This window comes from Dermacentor andersoni, chromosome 1, assembly GCF_023375885.2.
Source record: "Dermacentor andersoni chromosome 1, qqDerAnde1_hic_scaffold, whole genome shotgun sequence".
NCBI lineage: Eukaryota > Metazoa > Arthropoda > Arachnida > Ixodida > Ixodidae > Dermacentor > Dermacentor andersoni.
This window is the reverse complement of record NC_092814.1, coordinates 117618064-117637661: the sequence shown is the minus strand read 5'-3', so window position 1 is coordinate 117637661 and position 19598 is coordinate 117618064. Positions and strand designations below refer to the sequence as shown.

General features: G+C 47.9%; 2 protein-coding genes across 2 annotated transcripts in view; one reads left to right on the top strand and one right to left on the bottom strand.

Moving 5' to 3' along the window:
* The window catches only part of LOC126543903 (high affinity copper uptake protein 1-like), a 124740-nt gene extending 113313 nt beyond the window's left edge, over positions 1–11427 (bottom strand). Inside the window, exon 1 of the mRNA XM_055061944.2 lies at positions 11408–11427. The gene's annotated coding sequence lies outside the window, so the exon portion shown is untranslated. The remainder of the gene's footprint in view (positions 1–11407) is intronic.
* Positions 11408–18211, top strand: LOC126543890 (trypsin-7-like). The gene is made up of 4 exons (XM_050191029.3): positions 11408–11568; positions 11649–11952; positions 14264–14406; positions 17364–18211. The coding sequence occupies exons 1-4, from the start codon at positions 11440–11442 to the stop codon at positions 18024–18026; spliced, it is 1239 nt and encodes a 412-aa protein (XP_050046986.1). The 5' UTR covers positions 11408–11439; the 3' UTR covers positions 18027–18211.
* Positions 18212–19598: the final 1387 nt, after the last annotated feature.

Sequence of the window (19598 nt, the reverse complement as noted above, 5' to 3'; positions counted from 1 at the left end):
CACCATTTGCAAGCTTTGTTGGACCACGCTCGTGGACCACGCCTGTGCACGCTCGTGCACGGGTGCCGAATCGAAGCAGATTCGGCACCCGTGCACCCGACCGTAAGCAGTGCTCAAGGTGGCCCTTGGTGCCCGAGAGTTCCAAGTGTATCCAAGTGCCTGCATGTTTTGTACAAATGGCGTTTGCTTTACGCTCAAACGCTCAACGTTACAAGCTCCATAACTCTTTTACAAGTTACATAACTCTCTTGCGAACGCCGGTTGGATCCCGCCACTTGGCCTCGCTCTCGCGAACTCGGGCATCTCGCACTGCATTTCCACTTGCAGCCACCCGCGGGCGAATGCGCCGGCCTCGTTTGTTTCCCCGCGCGGTGGAAGGCAGCTTCCTTCCGGACGCTCCTCTTCGGGCGGAGAAGCGAGCGCGGCGATAAGCTCGGCTCACATTGCCGGAGGATAAGCAGCAGCCTCGGCGTGCGCGCCAAGTAAGCTGACACCGGAGCGCGCTGCCGTCCCGCTTGGCGATGAACGCGTTCGCGCTGGGAAAGTGCGCCGGCGCCGGGCTCGACCAGCCGTGCGGGTCTCCGCGCGCGTCCCTCGGTCGCGCTCTGGAGCGCGAACCGCCGTCGCGGACACGCCTGTCACGTGCACTCGCACTAGCTCGCAACAACAGAGCGCCGCCTGCTGAATCTTACTTGACGCTCGGAGACCTGCGCTTCAGCACGGTCGATGTGCCGTCAAGGGTGAGTTGCAGCAAAGTTAATTGCTTATGTCGCCGGCTCGAGTGGTTTGTGCTGCTCGCAGAGAGCAGCAACTCTCGCGCAGTTTGGTGCAGGGGCTCGCCCATGGCGCACAGCTGATGCACTTTTTTTCTGCTGTTTCCTTTCTTATATTTACCTATTCATTTATTTTTTACTTGCTGAAAGAGGCAATGAGGCTCGCCGCTGGGCGCGCGGGAGCTGGGACGGCTCGCTCCTCGTCATTCCCTCGCCAGCGACCGGTGCGAGCGGCGTCATTGTGTTTTCTTTAGCGTGCCAGAGACGCTCGCGGAGTGGCTTCCTCGCGTCTATATTGCCACAGGTGCAGGGCAGCATTGTAGCTGCGTCGGGGAGAGCCTGCCTTCTCCTGTTGACACAGCAATAACATAAGATTAGAAGAAAAACAGCCTCCCGCACCATTACCGTTCTTTTTTTATCCTTCTTTTTTTGTTTAGTTTGTCTTCACCTCTTTTCTCATTGCCTCCTTTCCTAAAGTGGAAAGACGATGCACTCTGAACAGCGCGATGTTTCAAAACATTTCCTTTTCAGACGTAAACCAGTTTTCTAGTGTAGAATGCCGAAAAGAAGAATACGAAAAGAAAGATGCAGCCGTTACTGGTTGCTGATGCACGTGCCTCTAGAGTCGAAAGAATCCTTCTTTGCGCAATCCGCAACCGTGTAATACCCGAACAAAATGCGCCTATACAGCAACGTCTAATTTCTCTTTGTGATTTTTACGGAGAACGCATACATCTTCAACGTTGTCATTCCCCGCTGGTACAGAACTTTCTCAATGATATAACGTCGGTTTAGGTTAAGGTGCAACTCTGGATAACCCACGAATAGTCGTTTCTGTGAAGTGGACTTTTGCTCCTGTCCGATTTTCTTTTTAACCGTCCTCGTCAGAAACAGAAAAAAAAAAGGACCAGCTCCTCGTTCAAGCACATTATAGACGCCACGCGAAATCGTGAAAGATTCCACGCGGCAGGTTGTGTCTAAACAACACCGAGAGGCTTTCGGCTCCCTTACATGTTGCACACCCTTGGCATGTGGAATGGAATGAAAAATCAATAATAAAAAAAACGTGCAGGTGACACAAACTTATGGGGGTGGGGGATTTGGCAAAGGAAGCTCCACGCAAAAAAATTTGTGACGATTTAGCGGTAAATGCGAGAGAAATACATTACGTCACACCCCTTTGAGGTCGGGGATCTATGATTTAAACCGTGCTCAAGTCATTGCAAAGTGTTATTCAGTAGTTCGCTCGACACACGTCCTGCCTCTTCGAGGAGCGAAATGCAACTGACGGTGGTCCAGAGCAGACCACCGTAAGTTGCAGCACTATATCATAAAAAGCCAACACACAATGAAATGAAGCATTGTCTGTTGGCTTTATATCGTTATGATTTAAAAATCGAGCCCGTCGGTTTCCCTTCTCCTCCTCTCGTTCACACACACACACATTATATATATATATATATATATATATATATATATATATATATATATATATATATATATATATATATATATATATATATCATAAGAAGCCAACAAACACTGACACATAGGGGAAATTGCTTGTGCTTAAGCACAAGTAATGTCCCCTATGTTGTCCTTGGTGTCAGTGTTTGTTGGCTTCTCATGATATGATTATATAGTATGTAGTTGTGGCGGCGAAAAAATGCACAGTTTGTGTTGGTATAGCATACCAAAAAGGTATGCTTTTTCCAAAAGATAAAAGAAGGACGTGTTTCCACTTACGTCGTGTTAAATCTCTTATGATATATATATATATATATATATATATATATATATATATATATATATATATATATATATATATATATATATATATATATATATATATGTGTGTGTGTATAGCACACGCGCCATATATCGCCTTCTAAGCCCTCCCATTCCCTTTCCCACGAGGCCGGCTTCCCACACTTCACACAGATCCAGATTTTCCCATTTTGTCCCTCCTCATGATAAAGCATTAAAATAAAAGAAGAGTACTGAGGATAGGCTGTGACTTGCGGCTTGCCACGTGTTTCCTTTAGTGTAACATGTCAGAAAGCAATGCATAGACATTTTTATTTTACCAAGCGCTGTCGAGTTTCGTAACCTTCAGCCGAAGGAGTGAAAGCGCAACAGCGGTGCACGACCTTCGAGATTGTGGCACGCCGTATTTTGCACGGCACGCGACGTGATCTCGGCGGCGATCGTTGTGGCATACGGCGATCGTCACCCCTTGGCCTCACAGAAACGGAATGCCTTGGCTACACGCTGAAAGACACCGCAAAAGCAGTGATTGCTCAGCTGCGCAATACACCGTTTCAAGGCTGCGGTTGGGCAAGCGAACTCCTCGAACACCGTCGGCATTTGTGTCCGAAGGCTACGACATACTCGAGAAGGCGTCGGAAACACCCGGCGACATCTGTTGGCGTCGTGCATCCACGTGTCGCGATAGCGGGCCAGTTCACCTCAGGATCGATTCCACTGCTCACATCTGTGCATCTCACGCCCAATTTCTGCAAAGTTTGCTGTTTTAGAACATAAAACACGATGTGACACGTGTGTGTCGATGATATCGCGTGTTTCAGAGGAGGCGTTAACTCCCATACACAACAGTGCAGAAGCGATAGAATTATTATAGGGCCGGTGCATAACGTGGCAACTCCTTCCTGCTCCGAGGCTTAGCTCCCTCTATGTTTCCTCCTTCACGCTTGATTCTACTCATTTCCTTTCATTCACCACTCACGACCGGGGCGATAACTGAGACGGAGCGGCGCTATCACCACTGATGAAATGCGAAATGCATTAGAGTACAAGTGCTACACTACTCTCGGCGAGACTTCTTCCCCTTTGGTGACACATTTTTCGCGCCGGCGGGAGTGGAAAATTTTACGATAACTATATACAAATTATCTTTTTATTAACAAAACGTCGCCAGTGAACATTTAATTACATCCGAGAACAGGTTGCACTTATGCAATATAAACCAGACAGTATACTCAAGGCGCGTTCGCTTAGTGTAGACACTTCGATACTATACGCAAGTTTCTGCATTTCCGTACGCAAGATGGCAGACAAATGCATTGGCGCTTTAGTACTTATTTTCCCAGAAAGCTTTCCTTGCTCACTGCGGGACAATACTATGCGGTAGACCAGGTTTCAGGATTACTACGAGAAAGGCGACTGCCTGGAGTTCTGACCAGCAGCTTCAACTCTGCACCGTCGACGTGTGGCCTAAATTGTTATATACGCGTCGCCGTCGGTCCGTGGCCCACAGACCGCAACACTGTGGTCAAACTCATTTAGTGGATTTTAATTACAGAGAACTCTCACTTGAGTGAACTTCACAACTAAACTGAATATTCACTAGAATAAGGAACAGCATAGGGCACAGCAGACATCGAGTCAGAAGTGTGAAATGCAATTTATTGTGTTATTTATATCAATACATACCAAGTGCGTAACAGTTACGTTGCTGCCTATCTCATTTTGAAAAAGAAATCAAATTTTCAATTGCACTGGCGCTCTTGAAGCGCAAGAAGTAACGAAGCTGTCCAGACAGCTTATGTTTTTGTGTACTTTCTCTGGCACAGCGTGTTGCTGAGACACGAAGCCTCGCAACCTTCCAAGGCATCCTACAGCCTCGGCTAGAATTACAGGATTTGAATCTGCCTCTGCCATTGCATCTTTCTCGTCGCACTCTTCCTCTTCGGGACGAGCACTGGAAACAATTTACAGATCTGTTAGTTCAGCACAGGTTACCAGCTCACTGTCACACTGCACGTAGCCGCCGCTGGAGGGGCGATTTGGGTGCGCCGGGCAGCGGACACGCCAGGGCTGCGGAGCGTAAAACTTCGTTGAACTGATTTCGAAAATGAGCTCGGGTCCATTGATCAAGTTCGCTCAATTGAAGTATTCTCTGAAATATTCGAAAAATTAACTGAAAGATTTTTCCATTGAATGCATAGGAAAGGTGCCGGGGATTTTCGAAAAGTTCGTTATTCTGAAATATTCGTTGAACCGACGTTCGTACAAGTACAACTGAGAGTTTACTGTATCTAGACATCGAACCTGTGATTTCCGCGCAATTTCTGATGTTCGCCGACGTGATCAATGACGTGTCACCGAAAAAGTATATATTCTCTAAATATCTATCGGGATTTTATTTCGTAATGATTATTTTCGGCCGATTGTATTCATGTCTCATCATTAGAGAACGTAGTATATGCAAATGCCTATTGTTTCCGCGTGTCAGGACCGCACCCTCTTGGCGTGCGGGCACAAATTATGGGTAAAGCAGGGGTTTAGCTAGAAATGCCTATTATGGCCATTTGTGATTATAACTGCCTATTTCGATCCTTTGTGCCTGTATATGTGCCTATTCTTGCGTTTAGCGTCTGAAAATGCTTTTTTATTACACTAATTTTGTTTCTAAAGCCGAGTCTTCTTTCCTCAAGACCTAGCAGCATTCGCAGATGATGTTGCTAATGGCAATGCACCTGGCAATGTGACGCAGCAAATAAGGGCGTTTGTTGCAACGCTTATTGATCTTTGAGGGTATACCCCACCATTGCCTATCACTGGTTAGCAATAAGAGATAAAAAGGCGACAAAAAGTGTTTCTTCGGCAGTAGACGCGTCACTCCATGTTATTGCAGGCGAGCATCAGTGAGAAAAATGCGCATCATATTTGAGAGAGTTAATTGTACTGTGGGCTGTAGCTCGGAAAGAGGGCTGACTGTAAAATGCACTGTCACTATTTTAAGCGGAAGTGTGCAATGTTCACTGTAATTATTGTAGACTGTAGTTACACGGAATGCTTTTTCAGCACCTCCGCTCTTTCGTGATTGCACATACAAAACCAGCATATGGTGGTTGACGCTCCGATTTCTTTATTTAAATAAGTGCATGTAAGGAGATACACACTGCTGTGCTCGAATGTGTGACAATGATTAAAAACAAAAAAAAAAAAGCTTTGCGAAGAATAAAGTCATAGCGATATAGAAAAAGTGCTTAGAGAAGGGTTCTTGTCAACAGTTCACGAGGTGAGACACAGCTACCACCCCATAACGTTGTTTAAGGTATCCTATGTGTATCGCAACAGCTGTCGAAAATTTTGCGTTATGTGTTAAACAAGAAACGTTTTTTTCCCCTCTCAAAGAAATTTCCGAGATCCCCGCAGGGGCGCACTCAATAATCCCAGAGTTCGATGGCCTCAAAAATATGGCAATCGAAATACCCTCCGTTAACCTCCGACAAAGTTGAACACTTGTTTTCATGCTATATACAGTACAATTTCATTGTGAGTGAGAACAGGCGCAGTCTTGAACTTGATAAACATGTGCTAGTGAGATAGGTGTTAAAAGGACCTCTAAACGTACAGTATTCAACATTTCTTGTCTTATTGTAACATTTTTTTTTTACTTCAGTTCATAAGGCACGAGTTTTAGCTTCTCATTAAACATTTAGCGGTTATTCCTGCGTTTTTTCTGTTTTTGTGCTTGCACCACCTGATGCGATTGTTAGTAAAGCGCGACTATGAAGTGTTCACTACTGGCTCGCTGTTTCAGAACAGATGTACTAAGTATGCTGGTTGCAGTATGATCGTATGATCGTATATTTACGTACAGTGCAGGATGAAGGCCTCTTGCAGCGATCTCCAATTACCCGTCTTGCGCTAGCTGGTGCCAAGTTGTGCCAGCAAATTTTCTGATTTCATCCCCACACCTAATTTTCCGCCGTCCTCGACTGCGCTTTTATTCCCTTAGCCCCCGTTCTGCAACTCTAATTGACCGCCCGGTTATCTGCACTATACTCATCACACCGCCTGCGCAGCTCCATTTCCCCCTCTTAATTTCAAATAGAATATCGGTTATCACCGTTTTCTCTCTGATCCACACCGCTCTCTTGTCTGTTAAACGTACACGCGAGTTTTTTTGTTGTTGTTGTTGTTGTTGTTCAATCGCTCGTTTTTTTTTTGTTGTTGTTGTTGTTGTTCAATCGCTCGTTGTGTGGTAACTTGCAGTGTGCGGTATGCGGGTTGACAAAAAAGGGGCCTCTCGAGTGCCGAACTAATCCCTGGGAATCGATGGCTTGCACGGTAGCATTGCTACCTCACAAGTGAACGCCATTTGGCGTAGGTGGTGGGTGGTGGTGGGGGTGTTGCAGCAGGCAGGGTCAGCCTGGCATGCATTGCCGGCAACTGTTCCGCCTGAACCTCCTGTGAGCGTCACTCTGTGTGTCACCAGGTGTCGAAGAGCCCCGTGTCTCGCATGAAGGCAATCAGCAGTCGTTGCACTCTCTTCCTGATGGCCGCGGGCTCCCCCGGGAAAACGACGTCTTCAAAGGTCCTGTGCGAAAGACCGTTCTTTGGCAAGCTGTCGACCATCGCTTTTCTTTCTGTGTCGAACTGCGGGCATAGTCAAATGAAATATTCGATGTCGCTGATATCACCACAGGAGGCACAGAGCGGTGAAGCGCATCGTCCAATCTTGAATAACCAAGAGAGAGATAGAGAACTTTATTCAAAGTCCTTGCTGGAGTAAAGGGAGGCGAGGGGCCGGGAGACTAGCCCTATCGAGCCTCCCTTCCACGGGTGATCAGAACCGACTCCGCGTACACCAAACCGGGGCGTAAGCGGAGTCGGTTCTGATGCGATACGACAGGGTTGCTTCTTCGCGAGTGAGTTGATGGGACACACAGGCTTGGTGTGGAGTTTTGTGGATCGACCTAAAGTTATGGTTGATTGCGTCCTTAGAGTTCTGAAAGATGCTTGGTATTCTCACTTATGGGACGCATGTCAGCGCTAGGCGCGCAAGCGCTTCAGCTTTCTCAGTTTCTTCAATTCCTATGTGGAATGGTATACATTGAAATTTTACGTTAAATCTCTTTACGTTACATTAAAAATCTTTACATTACGTTAAATCAGTACCAGAGATTTGGAATATCTTACCATGAAAATCGCCAAAGAACATTCAGTACAGAAAAGTCGTGGTTTGCGAACAAATCATAGTGCCTATTTCGGCCTAAAAAGAGGCTTTTATAGTGCCTGTCTTAGATGTCTAAAGCCTGCATTTTAGCGCCTAAAAATACGGCCTCTAGTCATCATCATTCGCGTCGGTTGGTCGATTTCAGCGACAACGGGGCAGATCATTAAACAAGCCCATGACAGAGAGAAAACAAAACAGGAGTCGCATTATGCGATCTGGCTATTTTCATTCGCATCTTCTATCTAAGAGTAAATTGAAAGTAAACGCGTTTAAAAAAAGAAGGAAAAATGGAAAGAAAAGAAAGACGATTACGGAAGGAGACGAACATGGCGCTGTTTATTACACGTACTTAATTAGCAGTGAAGCCGTTGAGGCGAAATCCGCAGCGGTTCTCGTGCGGCGGCAGCGTGTGATCAGGATAATCGAATGTCAACCAGAGAACAGTCAGCAACGCAGCCGGCACCGGAGACCTAAAGCAGCCTCATATGACCAGGGCGTCAATGAGAACGGCCAGCCGGAAGCCGGCGATGAAGTCTATAATAGTGTATAGTTAGAGTAACGCAGCATAGCAACAGTCAGCCACGGAGCCCCACCAGACCGTTGGAACGCGCAGCCAGCCGCACGCAGACATCGGTATAGAGCCGGCGCAGCATGCATGGAGCGTATTCTGAAACAATCACCTTCGGCGATACTATCGCCTTGGCCACGCCTTTGCCATCGGCGCGCACTGATTGGCTGTTTGAGCAAAATCGGATGAGCTGATTGGCTGTTTGAGCACTACGTCATCTGATTTTGCTCAACCAGCTAATCAGCGTGGGCCTGACGGCGATACAATTGCCGAGGCGAGAGTATATCGCAGAAATGGATTGCTTCAGAATACGTTCCCATGAGCATGCGTCAGATACAGCGGAGAATAATAAAAATAATAATAATAATAATAATAATAATAATAATAACAATAATAATAATAATAATCAGCCCATTTTTATGTCCACTGCAGGACGAATGCCTCTCCCAGCAATCTAATTACCCCTGTCTTGCGCTAGCTGATTCACACTCGCGCCTGCAAATTTCCCTATTATAGAAGTATATACTAAGCTCGGATTCAGTTAAGCGTTTGAAAGGACTCGCGCCGCATACTGTGAAGCGTTTGCAAAGCCTTGGGTAGATTTCGGGCAGTGGCAAACTGACTTCCGAAGGGCGCGCGTGATAGCCACCTTATGCAGCTTCGCTATTTTTCACGTATGAGTTGTTTGGATGTGCATAAACCTGCGAAAGGTTTGTGTTACGCCCGCGACACTAAGGGGGAAGTTGTACCGCTAACGAGCATGCTATACCGAAATTGCAGCTCAGGAGGATCCTTTCTTTATTGGGATTAGCATGCTTAGGATACTTGCCGCACTTTCCGGGAATGTTTGCATGTCTCGAACCGTATCCCCGCCAACTCGGGTCACTGTGCAGGTTTTTCTTTCTTTTTTTCTTTATTCAATACTGCAAACCTTGTACAGGTCCAAGCAGGGTGGGACAAATGGCAACAAAACAATAAACAATAATAACAAGGTTAAAAAAACAAAAAAAAAAGACATCATCAAAGTGTGGCGAAAGGCAATAAGGAATAGTGCCTACTTCAGAAGCGACTGCAAAACGAGGCGCCAGTGACTTTGCAAGTCCATGGTCTAATGGCTGTGCTGCATTCGAAACCAACAGTCGGAACAACTTGTGTCGCTGGGCTTGTGACACTGGCTGCGCGCCCTCCTTCATAATATTTATCATAACGTACAAAACATATTATCAGCAATTATACTACCCATCGTAGGAAAGATTTCTAATCGCATTAACGTCGCCAATCATCTGCAAAGGGTGGATGCGTTGCCACATTTTCTTCGTTTTATTTTTTCGTATCTATGCTCGCGCTCGAAAAATAAGAAAGCATTCTTTTTCATATTATTTAGAGTCTGTGAAGGAGTACGTTTACCTAGGTCAATTACTCACAGGGGACCCTGATCATGAGAAGCAAATATACAGAAGAATAAAAATGGGTTGGAGCGCTTTCGGCAGACATTGCCAGCTCCTGACTGGAAGCTTACCATGCATTATCATTGAAAAGGAAGGTGTGCAATCAGTGCATTTTACCAGTGCTGACATATGGGGCAGAGACTTGAGGCTGGCAAAGAAGCTCGAGAACAAGTTAAGGACCGTGCAAAGAGCGATGGAACGAAGATTGCTAGGCATAACGTCAGGAGACAGAAGGAGAGCGGTGGTGGATCAAAGAGCAAACAGGGATAGCCGATATTCTAATTGACATTTAGAGAAAAAAAATGAAGCTGGGCAGGTGATGCAATGCGTAGGTTAGATAACCGGTGGACCATTAGAATTACAGAATGGGTGCCAAGAGAAGGGAAGCTCAATCGAGGACGGCAGAAGTCTAGATGGACCGATGAAATTAAGAAATTCGCAGGCGCTAGCTGGAATCGGTTGGCGCCGGACAGGGGTAATTGGAGATCGCAGGGAGAGGCCTTCGTCCTGCAGTGGGCATGAAATAGGCTGATGATGATGGTGAATGCGTACGTCACTACGCATTACCCAAAATTACCCAACGGCACTCCGAAAACGCCTCAAAGTGTCCCGAATACGATGATAACTAAACTTCAAAAACATAATAAGCGCTCATGAAAATATTAGATATCGATATGGATGCTACGAATCTAACCGTAAGTATATGCAATAAAAGAAATTTCGTAAAGATAATAGCAGATTGTACGATAACAATGAAAACCACAGTCTGATCCGCCATGGTCAACGTTTTCCACTGAATAAGAAAAAAAAAATACATATTGTTTAGTTACAGAGAGATTCCCGTAATAAGTTCCCTTGACTGGAGCCTGAAAGGAAGGGCGGTAAAATAATGATTATGATGACATGAACTAGGTCGTACATCCTTGCAGCATGAAGGCGCACGTGATATTGTATGCGCATGCACTTATAAGAAATTATAAAGAGATTGTAACTTACTTAAATACAAATCAGTTGTACGGAAATCTGCGATGTGGAGCTAGAAAGCAATACGAGGGTAGACAAAAAAATGTAAAGGACCGCATACTTTTTTTTTTTTTCATTCCTTCGCGCTACTTTCGTGTGGGTGTCTACTTCATCGTTCATCCATATTATTCCTTGGATTATCAAGCTGTTGGTTATTAGAATAGTTATCCGGTCCGTTATGCCATTCTGTATTGGCATCTGCGGTAGGCTTGACCATGCCGCGCTCGGCAACACGTAACAGTTGTCGTTCAGTCGAGCACGACCTTCCACTGCGGCAGCCCGCCATTCGTCCAGAGCTAACCGTGACCATTGTTTCTGCTCTTTGGGTAAGGCCCAGATTGGAGCTCCCTTTTCTGGTCCCGCCCCCCGGGGCCAGTAGAGCCTCCGCCGTCCCTCCTCTCCCGTTGATGGCGGCGTGCCGGCGAGATTAGCGGCGGCGCCACGTGCATCGCCGGGTTGGGCAACGCCTGCGGGGGGGGACGGAGGAGAGCGGTGCGAGCGAGGGGGACCCCTCGGCCCCTTTGTTCTTGGAGTCGCGCGCCGCCTACGGCGCAGGGCCCGTGGGCCCGCAGCTGCGGCACACCTGCAGCCCCACCTGAGCGCTCACCTGGCACGGGACCGAGGCCACGTGCGCCAGAGATGGTGCTGAACGCCGTCCGAGCGGCCGCGCTGGCCGCGCTCCTGCTGCTTCCGGCGGCCGCCGCCCTCTGGGGTCCCTGGTCCGCCTGCCGCCGATGCCAGCAGAGTCGGCGCCAGCTGTGTCCGCCGGTGAGTGCCGGCACTCCTCGACGTTCCCGGCATGGCCACGGGCCGTGGCTGACCACGGATGCGTACGGCTTGCGACGCAGGGTTCCGACTGCGGTCCAACGTGGCTCGAGGTGCGCGCATGCCCCGGGAAACGGTGCCCGCAGCCGCGGCTCCGCGCCCGCGCTGCCAGGAGGCCGGCGGCCTCGGAGAGAAACTTCCGCGTGCTGCATCACCTGCAGAGCCTCGTCTACTCGGACTGGTCTGGATGGTCTCCCTGCAGCAGCGACTGCAAAACGAGGCGCCAGCGACTTTGCAAGATGCCGCTGGTATGTGGCCAAGGCCATCTACACGAGGACGCACTCTGTTACGTGCGCGGCAGCCCCTGCGAGAAGCGCTTCGCCTCAGGTCAGTGAGAGCAACGGTGTGGCCGACCTCGCGCGACGACGACGCGCGGCTGCCAGCGCGTGATGCGCGCTGGCGGCCGGGCAGCGCCGTGTTGACTGCGGACGAGAGGCTGCGCGTTGCACTGAACAGCTTCCGCTCTCTCGGCGTCCACCCGCTTGTTCGACTGTTGCTGCCAGATTAAAAACGTTAACGACAATAATTAACGTGTCGTCTGAAATTGATGCACTGAGCTGTTCGATGCATAGAGCGATATTTGTCTTTTTCCCTGTACACTACTTTAGCGTTTTTGATGTGAAAAAAAAATGCCGATCCTGTTGTCTACGCTGCGATTTCTTTCCTTCTTTCTTTCTTTCTTTCTTTCCTTTTCTTGATCAGGCATGGGTGCATGTGAAATGCACCCTTTAGTGATGCAGATATACGAAGTTATACGTACTGCGGGCGAGCGATATTCATTAGTTTTCAGTTAAAGGTCAATGGAGAGGGAAAATTGAGGTATTATAACGGTAGCAATACTCCATATCTCTCAGCGTGTTATTGCGTCACAAAAAGCGAGGCGCAGGCAATTACCGGCCGCGGATCAAGCTATAACCGCGCACTGAAGTATACAGCTTGAGGGTATGATAAATGGAATGAAATTAAATGAACCGAGACGACCAGTTTAACCAGAAATGGCACTGCGTTGGGTCAAGTTCAAGAAAGCTTTACTTTATAGGAGTTCTTCGCCGCTGGCCACCCCCCTTCGCTAATATGCACGTTATCACAATTAGCCGGAGCCTGATTAGCCGGAGCCTGTTCTTAAGCAGTGCTCTAGCACAAAAATTTCTTTGTGAATACAAGCCCTAGGCTATTAATTTTCTCACATTATTAATTTTCTCACATTAAAATTGTAAGTGCTGACTTTATGGTGCATGCATGTTGCAATCGCAGCAATGAACCAGGATAACGGGAGAGTCATACCCCCATATAAATCCTCATACTGGCGAATAGTGCTGAGATATCGGCCGCCAATATCTCCACCCATATGCAGTGGCGTTCCAGTTCGTTTCTTCCTTAACTGTGTGAAAGAAGCTTTCGGAACATTGTTAACTAGAACGTGGATGCATTTTTGTGTCACATCTTTGACACGGATATGCAATGTGATTCTTCAGATAAATAAGTAAAGATTAAATTAGTGGAGTTTAGTTAATTAGTTAACAAGACGTCAATTTTTTTCGGGCAAATATTAAACTCTTTCAGTAAGCCCTCTAGAGAAGCCGAATGGGACTATCTGCTAGATATTATTAAAAAGAACTACGTCTCAAGTCCCGAAAACGACGCCGTACTTCTTCATATTAGGTAGCACAATACTTTTTAAGAAAACGTGCGTCTGGCAATGCGCGCTCTATCAAAACACTCTAAAACGAATTGACGCTCTTTGGGGCGTATCTAGTCCCCAAAGAATAATCGTTATTTGTCTGCTTTGCGTTTGCTTTTTTGAAAACTGTGCTCGCTACTTTCCTGTCAAGAATGATATGCCACGTTGACAAAGCGCATGTCGTTCATGACCTGCAAGTACCGGGCGCGCAGCGTTAAAGAAAGGAAAGACACGCGAGGTAGATGATTACATTAGTGAGACAGAGATGCGGTGCAAGATGCTGCAAACAGTTTTTTAGAGTGAAGGAAAATGTTCCGCAAGAAGTTTAGATGCCATGCTGTCATCGTCGTCCGATGGCGACAGCATGACACATGTCGTCCGACACGCAGTAAGCTCTCATACAGGTTGTTCGAGCCAGATACTTCTTGCGTTCCGGTGGGCTTGATTTAAGTGCTTTGCTGAATTTCGTCTCCATTTCTGTTCTTTTTCCAACCTTTTTTTTCTCCTTTCCGGCATGTGTGTGTGTGTGAGAAAGATAGATAGAGAGAGAGATTAGAAAGAAAGAAAGAGTGAAAGGGCATCAGCCAGTTGTGACAGTAAGCGTACTATCAGTGATTGCGTCTGGCCAGTGACTAACAGTTCTCGCAAATGAAAAGTTGCGTGAATCCTGACCCTGTGTTCACATTCACAAAGCGGTTCGTGCGCAACAACGGGCGCCGGCCAATCCTGATAGCCAACGTGAGGTGGCAACGAAGAAGCCTGCTAGGCTTTCGACTCGATCGTTATCGCTATCGACGTGAAGGTCCATAAGGACCGCTGTCGTATGTGCTAATTCCGCGGATTTGTGATGTGCGAACTGCCGAGCATGTATGTGCTCCCTCAGGCAAGGCTGAGGCGCGAGCTTCAGCCAAACGCGCAGACGCCCGAGCGCAACGTCCTTCTTTTTCTCGTTCACAGCCAGAGGAGGAGGAGGGGTGTCCGAGAATGAGGACGACGACGGGACCCAGGTGGGCAGCTGCGGCGTGCCAAAAAGCCCGCAGAGGCCAGCTCTGCGCATCATTGGAGGGCAGCCCGCCGCCCGAGGGAGGTGGCCGTGGCAGGTGAGCGTGTTACGAAGACGGGGAATGAGACCTCCCGTGCACCCTCCGGCCCTAACCACCACGTACGAACTAGCAAAGGCAGGAAAGAAAGCTGCGCAGAAGGGAAACAAAGTAGGAGGAACAAAACGGGCGATGTGGGGCGCGTCTGCGTGGTAGGCGCGACCAAGCAGCCGAAAAGTGTGCGCAACAAGCAGACCCGTCAGAAGCGGAAAAGGAGCGCGAAAGAGGGAAAGAAGTCGTTGTTTTCCACTTGGTTACCGGGCCACAGGACGACCACACCGTCATTACTAAAGTCTCGCGGTTATACTAAAAAAACAAACAAAAAGACATTAACTGGTTTCTAACAGGGCCACGTATTATCATAAGTTAGACCGCTCGTTCAGCTTGTTCATGCCAACAATATTTATAGACCTACATAATTGAGGCAAATGCAATGACACTTATTTGCAAGAGTAATCGTCAGACATGCCTCGATAAGACCAGGCGTCACTGCAATCAACAGAGGTCACGTCAATTAGCGAAGCCAAATGTCACTGCACAACAAATATCTCACGATAGGTCCTGGCAACCACAACATACCACACGACTGGCCGAATTCACAAAGCTTTCCGTTTGTAAGCGCTACTTGCCATTGGCCGGCCGCGTTCGTTATGTCCGACGTCACGGCTGGCAGGCATTTGCTCTTACGAACAATTCTAACGTAGAAAGTCTAATTACATTTATTTATTTATTTATTTATTTATTTATTTTGTATTTGTTTATTTATTTATTTGTGAACACGGGCACAGATAACACTATAGCGAGTCATCACTCGGCGCAATCAACGCGCAGCCGCGCAGACAACAGACTTGTGTCGCATTTGAGTACGATCTAGCAAAGAGCATGTCGATTGGTCTCGACCTCCATTTTAAAGACATCAGTGAATGCTCAAACATTATGCTTAGTGCTTTTGATTTGTAGTCGTAGAACACACGGGCAGAATTCACAAGGCTTTTCGTTCGTACGAGTTGTTTGTCATTGGCCGGCCGCTTTGTTAAAACCATTACGCTGTCACTATTGGCTAGTACTTGTTCGTACAAACTGAGCGAGCTTTCTGAATACGGGCCTGCATTTTTATTATTCTCATGGGTTCACATTCACAAAGCTTTTCATTCGTAAGTGCTGCTTTTCATTGGTTGATCGCTCTCGCTAATAATATGTCCTATATCACAATTGGCTGGCACGAACCCTTTTAACGTAAGAACTTTTTGGGAATACGGGCCATGGACTTTACTACAGTCGTAAATGTTGTTTTCCTTAATATATGTTTCCGCTTTATTTCTATTGACGGTTGCGCATTTGCGAGTTTGCCAAATGTCCGCTTACCGTTGGGTGTTATGAATAGCTTCGCCTGCTTCTCGTTCTTTCATAAATTGCTTGTTTACCAGCCCTACTCGCTCTACTGTCAAGTGCTGTAGATACTCCAGCAAGTAAATGCATAAATTTAAATGAGCAGTTGCCTCTCCAATACTGTGTTTTCACATGACAGCTCGTGGCGCTCGATACAGAAGCTGCCGGTTCCCGTTACATCCTGTTTACACCATTCTGAGCCTCAAGCCATCAAAACGTGAAACAGGCCTTTATTTTGTGTTAAGAGGCCGAGGAGCACAAAAAGTAGGAACTAAAGCCATATATGCATTCATAATTGTTTGGACTCGATTTCAGCCTTCACAACTTTGCTTTGTTCCAAGGCTAAGTGAATGCGCTTAACCGTCTCTACGATCGAAGGGCAATGCCGGGAGCCAGTCATAGATAAGTGGAGGCTTGCCCATGACTTTGAAAAACATGAAGGAAATCTCTATAGCAACTTCTAAATTTCTAAAATGCAGCACGCTCATAGTCGTGCATCAATAAGTGTAGGCACACGCATATGTACAAATCCGAGGTTGTCAAAATTAATGCGAAGTCCTACACTACGGCATCTTCCGTAGTCCCAGTGTTGCTGCAGAGATGAATCGATCAATTGATCGTTCACACTAAACGAAACGCGCACCTGCTCCTCGCCGCTCTTAGTCTTGATTTAGCCACTTGTCCTTGAATTTGTTATTCTATAGCAGATAATTACACGTATGTCAATTAGTGAAAGAGCTTGACATCTTGAAAACTTCATTTCATATTATTTTTAGCCTGCCCGTCATAACGACGTGAGATGCGCAATTCGAGCGTTGCGCCAGGCCGTGACGTTACGGGTACACTAGATTTGTTTCCTGTGCTCTGCGCAATAAAAGAGAAATCTATGTACGATAAAAGAGAAATGAAATCAAGAAGTGCAACTGACGAAAGCGCTGTTGTTTCCGACAGAAAGTTATCACGAGTCTTGCGGGAGAACTGGTATCGTGTTAACTGAAAACGAAAGCGCTTGACACACTCTTCCGTGCCCGATACGTGGACACCTATCGTTGCAATGGTGTGCGAAACAGCCCCAACAAGCGAAGCGATTTCCTTCCTACTTTGGAAGGAAGCCTTACTTGCCGACTCCCGCAGTTCTTGGGCACGGCAGATTGCGTTACAGCGATAGTGCACCTCTTTTCACCGGTAGCAAGAAAAAGTGTACAATATGTACGACACTGCTGCACATGCTATGGCGAACTGCGTACTTTACGTTCACTGCCAGACACGGCCGTCTCGTCACGTGCTGACTCAACGCGCTGGAGATCTCTTTAAGGGCATACAATGAACGTGTGGTACTTATATCGCTTGTTCTGGCCGCTTCAACCGCATTAAGAGTGTCGCGGAGGTAATAAAGGTAGGATCGCATTCTATTGGTCCAGGTTGCCAAATAAGCCATTCGGTATTCAAGTTTAAATGGTCACGACTGTACTGCGAATTCAGCTTGCTCACATCAGCGCACATTGCTTCGATGCCGAGTCATACTTGGGCGCTGGAGCGTGCCTTACAGAGTTTGGCCCTTCGCGCAGGTGGCGCTGCTCAACCGGCGGCGCGAACCCTTCTGTGGCGGCACACTCATTGCCCCGGGCTGGGTGCTCACAGCGGCACACTGCCTGCGCCGGCGGCTCCTGGTGCTGGCTGGCGAGCACAGCCTGGGTCGTCCCGAGGGCTCCGAGGTCACTGTACGAGTAGCCGAGTCTATCGCGCACCCTGAATACGACCCCGAGACCGTGGACATGGACCTGGCGCTACTGCGCCTGCGCAGCGCGTTGACGCTCGGACCCTACGTGCTGCCGGCCTGCCTGCCCGAGCAAGGCGACGCCCCCCCTCCCGGAGCGCTGGCCACCATACTTGGCTGGGGCAAGCTCAGCAAGAGGCACGCCAACGGTTCCGACCTGTTGCACCAGGCACAGGTGCCGCTCGTGCCGCAGTCCGAGTGCCGCGCAGTGTACGCCGACTACCTCATCAGCGACAACATGATGTGCGCCGGCTATCGCCGCGGGAGAGTCGATTCTTGCGCTGGTGACAGTGGGGGACCACTGCTGGCTAGAGACGACCGTGGCCGCTGGACGGTGTTTGGCGTCACCAGCTTCGGCGAAGGCTGTGCACGCCAAGGACGCTTTGGCATCTACGCGAAAGTGGCCAACGCGGCGCGCTGGTTGCGCCGCACCATGGCCGGCAGCCGACCGTAGACCACCACGCATCCCCTACCCGTGCTTCTAGTCTCAGAGCCTGCACGCGCCGGCCGTGTGTCGCGCGTCTTTATCAAATGTATGCCCCGTTGGTTTTATATGCCTCTCAGAGAGGCCATAGTCTTGTACACGCCTTTATCAAGAGTGACTTCACGATCGAAATAAATATTATTCTATGCTTGATATGTGATGGTTACCTTCTTTCGAAGCCGAACAGACGTGGAGATGAGAGAGATGTTGCGATGCCACTCTCTGTAATGTGAGAGATTTTTCTTTTCTCTCGTCACGATGTAACATAGCTGTTCGTGTAATGAGCTCAAAATCTCAGCAAAAAGAAAATTAAAGACCGGAGCACGCCGGGGGCGTGCTCCTCGCACATCGTTGCGCTTTCCTGACGGTCGAGTACGTGGAAGGCAGATTGCCGAGCTGAGTCGGCTAATTATAGGGTGTCTCCATTGAAGCTCTCCCTCCCACCGCCCCGGCTAGGGTGAAGAGAAGGGGCCCTCGCTACAGGGAAACGAATTGATCTCGGCTGCCTCTGCACCGAAAGCCATGTTCGCGCCACGGCAGTGCGTCCGGAAGCTACTGCGGCCATTCAGTCGCTGTTTTCGAACAAAATGACCGGCTGCTGCTCGCGCGTGTGCACTGACCACTGCGGAAACGGTTCCAAACTGTATCATCGTCCGACTGAGCCCATAATACAACTGCAGTTGGTGGTGAAAATCAGGCGAGACTAGCGGCTGCTGTGTGATCAGATAAATTCGGGTGAACAGCGGTCACATATCTGAAAACTATAGCCCAAAGAAACGGTACGCGGCTAATTGAAGAAATAGTAAAAAAACAAGGGGAATATTTTTTCGAAGAATATACTTGAAATTTGGCCTAGTGCTATTAAACACACACATTGTAGGTTCTACGTCCGCCACTCAGAAGGCTGAAATTTGTGAAAACGTTGAGGGAAAGCCATCGTCAGCGTTGATCACAATGTTGCATTTCTTTCATCATATGGCACAACCATTTTGTGTTGCACCTTTAGGTTCCGACTAAAGTTGAATGTTCCAACAGAAACCACAAGAAAATAGGTCCTTGCGAAATAACTCGTGAGTGCGCAATTATGCACCAAATTACTGTTTTATGGAGGAAAATATTCAACAACAAGCTCCCCTCTTCACTCTTAAAAAAACGTGGAAAGCGAAAGTAAGAACAAGGTAGATCCGCTTAGAAGTGAGCGATCGAGTATATGCAATTCGGTAAGCTACCACTATTAGCTGCAGCCGACAAACTCACCGTGATCCACGCGAAGTCTGAGTATGACAACGTTCATTTGCTATCGAGATGTCATTTGCTCTTCCACAGATATGTAGAAAAGTTCGCGCTCTGGAGCAATGCGAGGCTGAGTCCGTATGTTATTGCACCAAGTTGGAGCAAATTGCGCCACAGGGCTAGGAAGCAAGACGTGTGTCGGAGTGAGCCTCCAGTGACCGACTAAGCTGCGCAAGCCCTTTTTACGTTCGTAGTTTTTTTTATGCGGAATGTCACTGAGATGGATCCCAGATTTTGTTCGTACGTCGG